General features: G+C 34.4%; 1 protein-coding gene across 1 annotated transcript in view; it reads left to right on the top strand.

The window, feature by feature from the left end:
- The window catches only part of MYO16 (myosin XVI), a 353,826-nt gene that overhangs the window by 261,436 nt on the left and 78,423 nt on the right, over positions 1-13,967 (top strand). Inside the window, exons 24-27 of the mRNA XM_079322616.1 lie at positions 3,805-3,880; positions 6,502-6,677; positions 10,991-11,071; positions 11,311-11,516. Coding sequence (XP_079178742.1) covers positions 3,805-3,880; positions 6,502-6,677; positions 10,991-11,071; positions 11,311-11,516 — 539 coding nt within the window. The remainder of the gene's footprint in view (positions 1-3,804; positions 3,881-6,501; positions 6,678-10,990; positions 11,072-11,310; positions 11,517-13,967) is intronic.

The following is a 13,967-nucleotide window of genomic DNA, read 5'->3' as shown; positions in this document are numbered from 1 at the left end:
ACTAAGGCAGTCTTCTCTGAAATGCCTAGAAATCCCAGGCAGACTCTGAAACTGAACCTCTAAATCAAAAGACAAAAGGAGATGGATTAATCAATAAGGATGCTTTCATTTTCACTATTTTTTCCCCAGGCTAAATCCCCAGACACAACAATCAAATCAAATCTAATCTAAACTCTACCAAGACCTATAAAGGCTGCTTGACATAGATTCTGGTTTTCACACAGGCAACACAGTCTTGATTTTTCTTCCTTTCTCTCTCTCTCTTTCTTTCTTTAATTAATCTTGATTTAGGATTTTCACTTACTGGAGAAAATGATAGAACACTTTCCCCCACCCGTCTAGTTTGTTCCTGAATACTTACTTCTTTCAAAATTATATTCTACCACAGTGTTAAAATAAGACTTGAAAGAATATAAAATTATTTATCTCATTCATTGCTTAACAAGACTTGTTTTGGAAGTGATCCAGTGATCCTTAAAAAATGTCACATGCAAGCATGTCACTCACATCCAAGTGCTGGCAGAAAATTAGCGACTACAAGTGTCTCTGTGCACTAAATTGTCCTTGGACATGTTCTCAAAAATTTCTCTTCTGCTACATGAACTAATTAATTTCTTATTAACTAAAATTTACAACACAAGCAAAACTGAGTTTCTGAGTTACATTTTGCTATTAAAATAGTAAAATTTTCATTTCTAACTGGGAATGCAGCCAAATTGTTCTTAATATTCCAGGTGGCGTTTTCCTAGCTTGTTTTGGGGTTCCTTGCCAAATCTGCCATTGACCATGAGCTTTTCTGGCCTATCACAAGATAGGAAAATTATTTCCAAAAAAAAAAAAAAAAAAAAAGAAGTATTTTAAGGAATTGATGAAAACTAAAGGTGATGATAATTTATATTGGGATATCCAACAAACTCGGAGAAAATTCCTTAAGCAAGTCAAGTGTTATGTGAGAGGATGCTTTAGTTCAGAAGAAAATGTATACAGTCTTCTGGTTTTCTGGCATGAAGGTAATTAATGAAGTAAAGAGGCAAGAATATGCAAAAAGATAAGAAGAATATGCAGTTCCCAAAGTCAGCTCTGTGCAAATCTGGCTAGTCTCCTGCTTTCTGTGTGGTTTTGCCTCTTACTTGTATCTGGTGTTTCTTATGGTGTTTAAACCAGTTATGCTAACTTAAGCAGAAAACAGGTTCAAAACAAATAAAATTAGGGTGTTTGTTTTTTTTTTTTCTCATATTTAATAATTAGTGAAACTCCTTGACTCAGTCTTAAATGATGCTGGCAATGTTAATGAGATATGGAAACAAGGAGGAAATGGGAGTCAAGAGATACGAAATACAAAAGTGAGATAAGTGCTTTCATGGGCAGAGCCCTGAAAGCTGAAAAGGGAACTGGTGGCTGGCAGAGTGGAAATACTCCTTTCCCTAAAAGATTCAGGACTAGATGAATATTTGGCCATACCCATTACAACTTATGTTAAGCACTCTTCCTTTATGAACTTAAATTTAGAAGGAAAGCAAATTCAACTCCATTTTATTTCAGTCTCTTTCAATGAAATAAAAATCATTCAGCTATTCAGATGCTATTTCAAATCTTGTTTCCTTTGGCTAGCAGAGACATATAGATTTGTATACTGTCTACCCCAAACAGTCATCATATAAAGCAAACTGTGGTGAATAGAAGTGACAATAAGGAGCTTGTTTTATAATACTGGACCTATTATACTATTATCTGAGTACACATTTCCTGTCTAAAGCACTCACTATTTGCTTGGATTTTGTCTCCCCAGAATAACTATCCACTGTGCTTGAGTGCCAGACAGTGCAGAGTTTGGGCCAGGTTTATTTTACAAACACAGTGGAATAAAACTGAGGGAAATATATGTGCTTTAGGGGACACATAGTTTGCCATCTCTGATGAAGGCAAGATTAAATCAACAGAATTGGCAGCTGGAAGAGGACTTATTTCTTTTTCTATTTTGTGGGACTGGCAATGACTATGGAGCCCTAGAGTATCATTTAATTGAGTCAGTTTTCATGTCTTTAGGCACTGAATTAATTTACTGATTCTATGGGAAAATTGTTTAGCGTGTTCGCAATTTCTTCATAAAAGGGAATCCTCCTAACTTTTATCTATTTTATGTGATATGAAATATGTGTTACGAATATAATTCTAGAAGTTTGTGATATATTATTCCAGCATCAATACTGAAACTTCTCCCTGCTTCAATATAGGCAGTTAATCATAATATAGTATCTCCCACTGCTGTACTTATCTACTCTTCCCACCAATACTAATTCTCTTCTTCTAATTTAGTCAAAGCTCAAGACACTCAATTAGGAACTGGCATTATGAATTTGTCATATAAGTTCTGTTAATTACCTTTTATGGAGCAGTATGGCACAACATTTATGTTGAGTACACTAAAAGCATTTAATAGTATACCTAAAGTATTCTAATAGTTTGCTAACTGTGTTGTACGTTCTTAGGAAATGTAATTAGAAAATATATAACATTGCATCTGTCATGGAAAAGAACCATAATTCTCTTGTTATACCTTGTTCATGTCAGACACCATAGTAATTACATCACTTGACAATTACTCACTCTAAAAGATTATACACTTCCAAGTCACATAATTTCTTTTGTGAGCAAGAGAGCATTGCATAATTGTCAAATGACCCAATGGAAAATTAATGCACTGATTAGTGTTACTAATCTTAATTATATATTTATGGCTTTATTAAATGTACAAGGATAAAATTTCCCCAAACACCTAAGGGGTTTAGGATATAGATCCAATACAAAAAATTAAAGAAAGCTTTAGATAGAAACATGGTCCCAAGGGAAATAAAACAGAACTGTATTCTAAGTTCCCATTAATATCTTCCTAATCATGCAAGTACTGAAATCTATAATTTTCTTTCTTTCTGACTTAAAAATTCCCTTTGGGTTCTACTACTGTGCAAGCTAGAGCTTCTTATATCTGAAGTCTGTAAATTAACCAATTGTTTTTATTCTATCCCCGTACAAAGTCAAAAAAACCCCAAAAATACAACTGCTTTCTTATCTTAGTGCTCCTTTTCTATACAGTACCTTCAGGGATGGGCTCAGTATTAAAAGAGACATTTGGTTGTATATCTTCATTTTGGATGTACCCTCAGCACCTCTGGCTAGTACCTGGATTTTGCTCAATTTTTAGAATGTCTACCACATGTGTAAGAATTTATCTGAAGTGGGATGGCAGATGCAGGGACAATCCAGCTGTTGATTATTGAAATCACAACCTCAGGCAACTGAAGTGACCCAAAATCCATATGGGCATAGTTGTTAGAAATGTAAATGGGATTTTGTATAACCTATTGACTGAACTTACCTCCAAAGGATGTATCAGTCGTTGGAACTTGTCCTGAGTGTGAGTTTGGACTCAGATTGCTTTGTCATGGTTGGTGGGAACAGTTTTCCAATCGATAAGAGATCTGTGACCTGGGAGTGACTTGTTTATCCTACAGGGAAAGTGTTGTTTAGGTCACTGTCTCCTGCTTTACAGTACATATTTGATTCAAAGTCCTGCATTGTGGAAATGTTTTAAAAATCAATCCAGTGAAATTTCTGTGTAGTTGCAGAGGCACATGATGTTCAACAACCAGTTCTTCTGCTCAGCATCGTAGGCATTTAGAAAAGATGCCACCAGTGCCAGCCTTTAACTGTAGAGTGGAAAAAAACATAGCTTCTTTTCTACTGCTGTAAGATTTTTTAAAAGATGCATTGGTCATTACTAATGATGTCACTATTTTATTATAGGTTACATATGAAATTGCTGGGGCGATAGAAAAAAATAAAGATTCCCTTTCACAAAATCTCATATTTGTAATGAAAAGTAAGTAAATGCTTTTGTCATTACTGTTGTTAGAAATCAAGATATTATTACTTGATTTTAATTTACATTTTAGTTTTAAGAGATATTGATATATATTTCCAGCAAAAAAGTCACCCTCATGTTTATCAAGTATTTATGTACAGTAGTGTTTGAAATTATCTCTAGTTCAAAAGCATTTAGATTTGTGAACATAAAGCATCTTTATCATGTGATGTAAAGAACAAGAAGGTGTAATATGATGGGTGAGAATGACGTACAGAAGATGATGAGTATGAACTAAAGCCAAAATAAAACTCAGAAAATAGGGGAAGGAAATTAGGCTCCCAACATCATAGAGGCTGCAGTGGGATGTGCTCCACAGCTTCAGTATCCTTCTAAAAGAAGTAACTTGTGGGCGTTCTTATGTTTTTCAGTGAATAGATACAAATGTCCATTGAAATGCAAAATTAAATGCTTTTCTGTGTGCATATTGTATAATTATGCCTAATAATAATAATGAAACCAAAAAATTAATTAATCATGATTGGATTAATGAAAAACTTTATCATTTCCCCTTTCTGGAGAGGAAAATCAAAACATTTTCCTTAGGGAAATGCCAGTGCACCCTTAGGTGTCATTTGTTTTTTCTCCAACCACTGTAGTGTGTTAAAGTTAATATATTATATACTTGTATTTCTTTCCTTAGAAATAGAAGCCTGCTGTTAAAATATATTGCATTTTAGCCATTTTACTGTAAAATTAGCCAACTCCCTAGTAAAATAATTGATGCATTTTAGACACAAGTGTACATTACAAATGAAGAAAGAAATTAAAGAAATTATCTTTAGTATAAGCCTATTGATTGCAGTTTTTGAGATGTTTGGAATATACATGATAATCTGCCAAAGAGAAGGTATGACAACTTCCAGCACATTCGACGAGAGAGAGCAATCTTCCATTCTCTCACAGTCCTTTTTTGTACTTTCATTGCTATTTTGTGTAATCAGCTATGCAACTGTTAGAATGGAGGATTGGATATAAAAAGTTTAATATGATGAGGATGAGCATGTATACAACTGAGGAGTCATAATAATAACAATTATAAGTAATGGAGAGAACAGAATATTTACAAACATTTAAGTCATTTGAGGGCTAAATTCCTTCTTTTGTAAGTGACTTAGGCTTAAAACCAGCTGATTGTCAGTGACATACTTCCTTTAGAGTTAGTTCCATAAATTGAGTAGGTGCATGCTTCCTTTGATTTTCATTGAATTTTGTTTCCTCAATCAAAACTTTTAACTATAATACATAATATATTAAACATATTAATATCTCAAATATAATATATTAAAATAATTTTTATATATGTGTAGGAATGTGGAACATACCTGCTGGAAAATCATCAGAAGAGACTGTTGACATAGGATGTATCTGTTTTGATTTGAAAGGCATAATTTCTGTGCCTGTCCTAATCCTACTTATTACATTTCAAACATATGGTTGTTGATGCCCACCAATTGTGCTGAAATAATTTCAGTTATTTGCTTCCATATCTTCCTCATAATTTTAATGTTCTTGTTAAGTAAGGAATAGTAATCTTCACAGAAAAAAGGAAGCAAATCTATTGTATTTATCATATAGTAAGAAACCTTTAAACAGTTATTAAAGAGCAAACTGAAGATTTTTACCTGCTATGCTAAGATATTATTCATGATACTTACCCCATTCATCTTTCTGGGTTTTTTGTTTACTCATATGATGGATGTAATCATAATGTCAGCTTTCTAGTTCTTAAAAAAATAAATTAACAAGAATTCAGCATGGTTAAGGATGTATCACACAAGTTCTTAACACTTACTGGTGCTGTGGAGTACAGGCAGCATGCAATTATCATGGTCATCTTAAAAACCCTGTGCTCACAAATTCATAAAAACTGAAATTAAGATAAAGTATATTATCTGTCATAAAATTCAGGTTTTGGGGTTTTTTTTGTTGTTGTTTAATTGAACCTCTTGGAAGTATATTTCTTTTGTACAAGTAATAACATATATATATATGACATTGTCTTTTTTCTGTAAATATTTTTGAATGTAACCTTGATGTGGAGAAACCAAATTTTCTACAGTTCTGTCCTTCACTCTGCCTTTTTTAATAATCCCTTCTCATATTTTGTGTATATATAACTCTTTAGGACAATAAGTGTCCATAATTTATTTCTGTCTAGTGCCTTGATTGTTCCTAAATACTACATGTTAGGAAATTGTGCACAATTCATCTCTTACATTGCTTTAATAGATGGATAAATTGAGAATCCTTAATGGAACCAAATTTAGAGGTGATGATCCCATAAGTAATTAAGTTTAGACAGATTACTGTGAAAGGTTTTGGTCTATGCCCTTTATTTGTTCAGCACAGTCCCTGAGTATGTTAAACATAGTATTACTATTTTCAGATATTGAATTTTCTTTGATAACTTTGATAATGCTAATTTTTTTATTTGTACATTTGTTTTAGGTTTACTTATTTAATTCTCTCCTATTGTGTGTCTTTTTACTTGATATATACAGTATATATAATTTTATATCTTATATTTACCTTCACTCATTTCTTTTGTTTTTTTTTTTTTCTTTCTTTATTTCCAGCTAGTGAAAACGTGGTCATTAATCAATTGTTCCAGTCCAAGCTGACACAAACTGGATCACTTATTCCTCCATATCATTCCCTTAAAATCAAAGGGTGTAAAGCAGCTTTGCTCAGTAAAAAAACATCTGTAACCTGTGCAAGTGGAGAAGCAAAGAAGTATATTGAACTCAGCAAGGTAAGAATTTAGGATTCTTTTCATCCTTCAAGATTTTTCTGTTATTTTGTCATTTCTGAAATCATCTTGTTCTCTGCTTCATTCTCTGTAGTCATTATGCTATTAAAATAATTTAGCACTTAGTATCAACACTAAGGCAGCAAAAGTGAGAAAAGGTTCTAATTTATGAACACTAATAATTCTGGTTCAAGAATCTCTTTCTTGGACTCTTAGAGCAGAAGGTCAAATAAGATGACGAGGTCCTTCAAGCCTGAATTATTCCATGATTGCCTGGTTCCAGGGCTTATTAGCAGGGAATGCAGTCTTACTGATTTTTTCTGTATAGGAAAACTTCTTTTCTTTGTCTCCTTGGAAGACTTTATGATGAATAGTTGAGTAAATTAAGACATAGGAAATGTAAAAATAAAGTTTTAATGTCTTTATGGCAACACAAGAAGATTTCTGGTTTGCTAAATACAGTTTTCTGTGGTTTGGATGAAGAACAAAATGTAAATTTTGGCCAACATAATTATTTTAGGTGGTCTCTTACATGAAAATTTTCCCAGTCAATTTGAAATCAAATCAAATCAAACGTGCCTCATTTCTGAACTTACCTCTTTTTCTGCAAGTAAGTCAGACAAAATAGTTAAAAGAAAAACCCAAACAAACACCAACAAACCCCCCAAAAAAACAAAAAGAGAGGGGAGCAGGGGAGAAACTTTGAAGATTATCAGAAAATTAATTGTTCATGTCACACAAAACATCTCTCTTGAAAAGAAATAATGTGATTTACTGAGTTAATTCATAACAGAGCTTTGGAATTTAGCCTTCTAGAAATGAAGCATGCACTTCTCACAATACATCAGCTGCCTCACCAGGCTTCTTGAGCCTTACAACTCTATTTTTGGTTTACAGCTGCATAAAATTGATTCTGTCATGGGATTAAGGAGCCTGCTCTCATGTGTCATTGTGGAAGGCTCTGCACATCCATAGAATAGCAATGGGACTTTCCTTATAGTCCCCCTGCTGATAACAGCATAATTCCTAACTACTGTTCTTGTCAGTAATCTCAGTGGAAAAATTTAAGTTGAATGAATGGTGTTGGTTTAAGGCTATATTTAGCAAACAGCTGAGGCAATACAAGGTGCCTTTTGGTGCCTTTTCACTGTAGTAACAGCTTCCTAGAGGAAGCTTCCTAAGGATGTGAAAAAGATCCTAGTCTCATACATGGGAGGAAGTATGAAAAGCATATCTGAGTTAGAAGCCTAATCAAACCAGGGCAAAACACTGCACAGTTGGGATCTCTGAAATTAGACTGGTTTTGGAATGTCCAGAGTAGCTTTTAACCTGTAGTTACTCTCTTGAGAGACAGAAGACATTCAGTTCCCTTGGGAATCATGATCTCTGAAGTCAAAAAATTCAGATTCGGTGAGAATGCTGTGAACTTTTAGTTATTAGGAAGGTGGAAAGAACTTCATCCTTCTTCTGTCTGCAGAGACAAGGATGGCTTTGCTTCTCAAACACAGGCTTTGAGAAGAGCTGTGCAGGTGAGACAGAACACTTTGTTAATACTAAGGTGGCCGAATTTGAGCAAGGTACTGTGCTGCCCTGCAGGACTGGAGCAGAACTTTAGGAATCTAAGCTGTTCCACTGAAAAGCAGCACTTGTTTTTTTGAAATAGGCACTCAGTGCAGGAGCTGGAAGTAGGTAAGTGCTTAAATTCTAAGTTGTGGATCAAAACCACATCTGTAATTGTGCTGTCCCAAATAATTCCTTCCCTTTTTCAGTATAGTCCTGAACGTGTGCTGTGATGGACTGAAAAAATGTGGGTTTGTTATTTTATTACTGTAATTGCAAATGCAGTGTAAGGGGATTTTTCTTGTCAGCCTAAAATTAAAATTATTGTCTGTTGGAAAATCGTAACCACTGTATTTTTATTGGAGTTTATCCAGAAGTTAAAGGCAACAAAGAGAATGAAAAAAAAATAGAAGACAGGGAGAAGGAGGAGCATTATCAAGCAGAGACTGACATTGCTTTTATACCTGAAATTTGAGTCAGAACATACATCATACTGTAGGCAGTGGGAAGCATGCAATGGAAGGTACAGATGATGCTGTGTGTGGTCAGTCATCTAGACTCCACCATATCCAGGGAAGGGAAGTAGAGAAAGTTAAAGTCAAATAGGAGTTAGTTGTGAGTCCCCTCCCCTTTCATCTTGTCACTGCAATCCTAGCTAATTGCCAGGTTATACATTATAAATGTCTCTACGTGTGGCCATGTATCTGTTTGCCTTTCCATAAATGACTCTCCTTGATGTTGAGCATGCTGGCTCAAGTCAGGATAGTCTGCCTCTTTGAACTCATGCTGGCAGGGCAGGATCCAAGGCAGCAATCCATCCATTCTAAGATAGATATGAACAGATTGTTAGCTGGGCAGAAGTTTGGAGCACAGAAGGAGTCATAGGAATTTGGGGATGCCAGCTCAAGCCTCTGTGACTTGTGAGGATCATGACACCTTTTTAAATAAAATAAACCTTCAATGACACTCTCACGACTCTTGCTTATATCAGTTCTTGCTCCACTTTTTTTTTCTCTAATCTTATCCTGGTGCATGTTTTGGTTCTGTTGTCTTCCCCTCAGTTACTTTGAAAGAATTGGATTGTTTCAGAGTTTATACAGCAGAAGTCTTTAGAGATTTTTGAGGAGATTTTAGCTTCTTAACAGTGATTACAAAAATACATGTATGTTGTTTTTTTTTTTTTTCTGTAGATTAGAGGTACAAGGTATTCCAATGTAAAGCTGTGTTATTAGAGGGTAATAGACAGGTACAGCTTGGGTGATATAGTCTTTTCCCTTAGCCCATAGCTGAAGATTAAAGATGTCCAAATTTGGAGAGTTTGAATTAAATTAATTTTTTGTCTTTCTCTTTTTTTCATTTTTCATTCATTTTCACTCTTTCATTCTGAAACAAGTATTTCTTTCCCTTGGGAAGTCATATGTAACATGGGAGAGCAGGCAGGAATTTTAGCACCTGTAGTGCTGTTCCTGGATCTCCCACTAATTCAGGAAACAATCTTGAACTATTGATTTAAATATTGAGAAGAAGGGGTGACAACATTATCCATAAATGGAGAAAAATCTTCTTTTTGGTTTTATTCTTCAGTTATTTTAATTCAGTTATATTGTAAACTTTAACTGAAAAGTGTCATTGGCATGCTAGTGATTTGTTTTATGAGAAAAACTAGAACAAGCAGATCTCTCTAACATTTTAGCTTTAAACTTGAGGGTGAATTTGCCTTTAAAATCTTATTGCATCCTGGTAAGTAAAATTAAAAAGAGCTCCAAAGTTTAGCATGGCTAGTAGAAAATTGCTTGCTCTACAATATTTTTAATGCCATTTGGCTTGAGTGGGCCAAGCTGAGAAGATGTACACTTTTTTGATAAAAGTGGAAAAAAAGGAGTAGTCCAGAACATGCTGACTCAATAGAAAGGGATTTTTATGGGCTAAGTGGACTGAAGAAAGTCAGTGGAGAGGCAAAGGTGAAGAGGCTGTCATTGATAAGGGGGTTTAAATTCACAGCCTTGCCAAATCCTGAAATGCAATAATTTTGCCAACCTTTCTACAGAAAGTTTGACGAAAGACCCTACATTCTGGGACCACTATATTTAGTATGATTATTGCCACTTTAGCCTCAAAAATTGGAAATAGAGCTGTAAAAAAAAAATTCATTCTCCCCTCCCAATTCTGATGTATGGGTTAACATTGGTTCTAATGAGATAGGGACTTATTAATATTTCTTTCACTAATTGGTGAAAATGTGTTAAAAAAGAAAAGTTTAACAGTGTTCACATGTACAAGAAGAAATGAGAAGTGATTTTAAAAATATTGATATTATTGCTTTGCTGTCAAGATTTTTTTAAATTAGCTCTGCTCTTAAATTTACTGACTTAAACATCTGCCAAAGACATAAGCCACCTTCTTACAGAGTCACAGAATTATGCTACTTCTGGACTCTGAGGATACTAACTGCACAAGTCCTGCTTCTGCCACAGAGTTCAAAAACATATTGATTTGCCCAGTTATTTGTAAAAGGTGTATTACCTTGATAATGTGTGTAGCTGCCTTTTGAAATCAGAACTTACTCACCTGTCATGGCTCTGCAAATACCTGAGGATATTTATCCACTTCCCATTTCTTTGTGAAACTCAATCCTTGTCTATGGCACAGTGTTTTTACAAATTATTGCCTTCATTAGTCAATTGCAACAATGACAATAAAGGTGTAAAGCCCATCTTGAGATAAAATTGCTTTGTGTGTGCTTTTCTCTTCCACAGCTGTTGAAAAAGAAAGGAACATCCTCATTTCTTCAGAGACTGGAACGAGGGGGCCCAACCACTGTGGCAATACAGCTCAGGGTCAGTGAGCATCTTATGGAAAGAAATTTTTAAAAGAATCTCCAGATGTTTTAAAGGCAGGATTACCCTCTGCAGATTGCAATGGAAAAAAGAAAAATCTTATTTGAGAAAATCACTTGCATGACATGGTCAATCCTTTTGAGAAAATGATGGTAAAAAGTTAGGAATAGCATATGTGTTGAACAAGAATCTTAGCTGCACAAGAATGTTTGATAATTGTTTGTTTTCTTTTCCCCCAGAAATCACTTGCAGATATTATTGGGAAGCTGCAGAATTGCACACCACATTGCATTCATTGTATAAAACCTAATAACAACAAGTTGCCAGATACTTTTGATAATTTTTATGTGTCTGCTCAACTGCAGTATATTGGTGTCCTAGACATGATCAAAATTATACGACATGGGTATCCAGTACGTCTCACCTTCACAGATTTCTTGTCAAGGTAAATTCTTTCAGATTTCACACAACCATTTTTTTACCTATAGTACAAAATCTTCTGTTGTGTTCTGGTAGTGCTTGCAATGTTGTTTTGCTTATGAGTCTCTCAGATTTTTTTCAGAGAAAAATCTTGTCTGCTTGCAAGGGGTGTAGACATTTTACTTTTTAATTGAACTAGTTATGAACTTTAGAAGTACATTTGTAAATTTATAGATTTTCAAAATTAATATTGGTATATAGAAATATATTTATAAAGATCATCAGAAAAATCAAGTTTTAAAGGTATGACATCATGAAAGAGCTCTTTTTTTACAATTTACCTTGTTTGTATTATTTAAAAAATATAAAATATTGCATATTGTCTGCAGATAATTAAAAAGGAGACGTAGTCTAATTTTTTCAGCTTTCTAGGTATATATGTCATGTGTTCATAATTTGTATTTAATAGGCTAGGATTTATTTATGCGTGGTCATGAGGTACTAATGCTCATGCCACAACTCCATTTTTTATTATTGTTAGAAATTAGTGACATATTGAATTAATGTGAAAAGATAAAAAGGTTTGCATCTGTTTGAAGGCAAACTCTTGTTTCCCATCTGAGTTCAGTATTGGGGACTTGGGTCACTTACATTCTCAAAAGATTCAGGAAAGAATGAGGACTGCTTTGCCCAAGAAGTATTTGTTGGCAGCCTCATGCACTCAAGTTCTTTCTCTCTGCATGTTCTACCCTTGATGTATATCAACCATGATCTGGCCTTTGTGTTATTTTACATGTGAAAAACAGCATGGGAATATCAGCTGCTTACACGCAACTTTCAGTTGTCTTCTTGGAAGAAGTTGTGAATGTTAAGTTACTGCTTAGGCTGAAAGTTTTTCCCTCTGTAAATATTCAAACAGTGAATTTGAGTTTGAATTATAAACTCCTACACTCGTATAGGAGTATATGAGTTTGTAATTCCATCTCTTTCATAAATAAACTGTCTGTGTCCCACCACAATATTCATCCTCCAGTGTGAATCAAGCTGGGCAGGCTGGTTGAGAGGAAGATGCACATAATGGGAGATTTGGGAAAATGTTCCAAAGTTGTATGGGCAGTCTCCACACAGACATTTCTGTATGACTGAACTGGACCTTGGAGGCACTATTACATGAGCACAGTGCCAAAACCCTTCCTGCTGTTAGATCCTCACTGTCATTTCTGGCAGATATTTGCTTCCTTGCCACCCAGCCTTTTCCACTGCAATTCCCAGATGCAGGCTGGGAATTACCACAGGTCTAGGATCAGTCCTGGTGGGCAATGTGGAGGTTGCTGCTCTCTTTTGGAGGGTAAAGGAAATTAACCGTGTGTACACAGGTAATTTTCAGTGCCAGAGAATGGCACTCTTAATTGTATAGGCACAAGTCTGACATATTTTCTTAATTTTGAGAAGTTTGGTTAAAAATGTAAATTCACTCTTTTTCATCCACACCTTCAAGTATCTTCCTAGTACAAATTTTTACATGAAAATCTAGAGGACATCTGGTGTCCTAGAATAAATATTTATTTGTGGTAACAAGAATAAGACAAGAATAGCAAAAAAATTCAACAATGTGATGCCAGCAATATTTATGATGTTACTTTAAGGTGTTCTTGTTTGTTATGCTTTATCACTTTTCCTCCACAATAAATTACCTTTGCAGGTTTTTTTGCAGCTGAGCCCCTGTCACTTTTGCACCAGGTCATAATAATTTTATTAAAATGAAAACAGTGATGTTTAGCATGGTGTCACCAAAATAGAAGTTCATTTTATAATATTCTTTGTGAATATATGTTAATCCTACTCATAATTTAGTAATAATCATTCTGCATACAATCTCTCAATGCTACTGAAATTTTTGATTTGTATATAAATAGAAATACAGAGCCATTGGTCCAGAATCATTGAAAAGAGATCATCAGCATTGTCAAACTTTTTATTTTAGCCATCTATGCCACACAGGCCAAAGCTTATCTTTCTTTGCAGAGGAGTGAATTTTTCACTTCACTCACCGTGACAAGTTAACCTTCACATTCACATTCAGTCTATTTTGATAATTCTTTCCATTTACTAGTTTAAGAGTGTGGCTGGTTTTTTATTTTATTGGCTGAAAAGTATGAAATTTTTAAGATGAAAAAATATTACTAGACTGCATTTCAAAAGTAGTGTCAGTACTTAATGCTGTATGTTTTTTTCAGACTGCAAGTAAGAAAAAATATTAAATTCAGAAATGGTGACTTTTTGTTAACTGTATTAATTTTGTTGACTATTCAGCCAAACTCTGATCTTCTCTTACTATTCATTGATTGTCATATTTCCATATAGGCTTACAGATTTGAAGCTGATGGAGCTATTTATCTTTCAAATTTTTATTTCCCTTGCTGTCAAAGTGGTGTTTCTGGTATTCTAAAGAGAATTTGTGGCCTTAATCCCAATC

Source organism: Erithacus rubecula (genome assembly GCF_903797595.1).
Source record: "Erithacus rubecula genome assembly, chromosome: 1".
In the NCBI taxonomy this organism is placed as follows: domain Eukaryota; kingdom Metazoa; phylum Chordata; class Aves; order Passeriformes; family Muscicapidae; genus Erithacus; species Erithacus rubecula.
The sequence above is the reverse complement of the archived record's forward strand: the minus strand, read 5'-3'. Positions and strand labels throughout refer to the sequence as shown.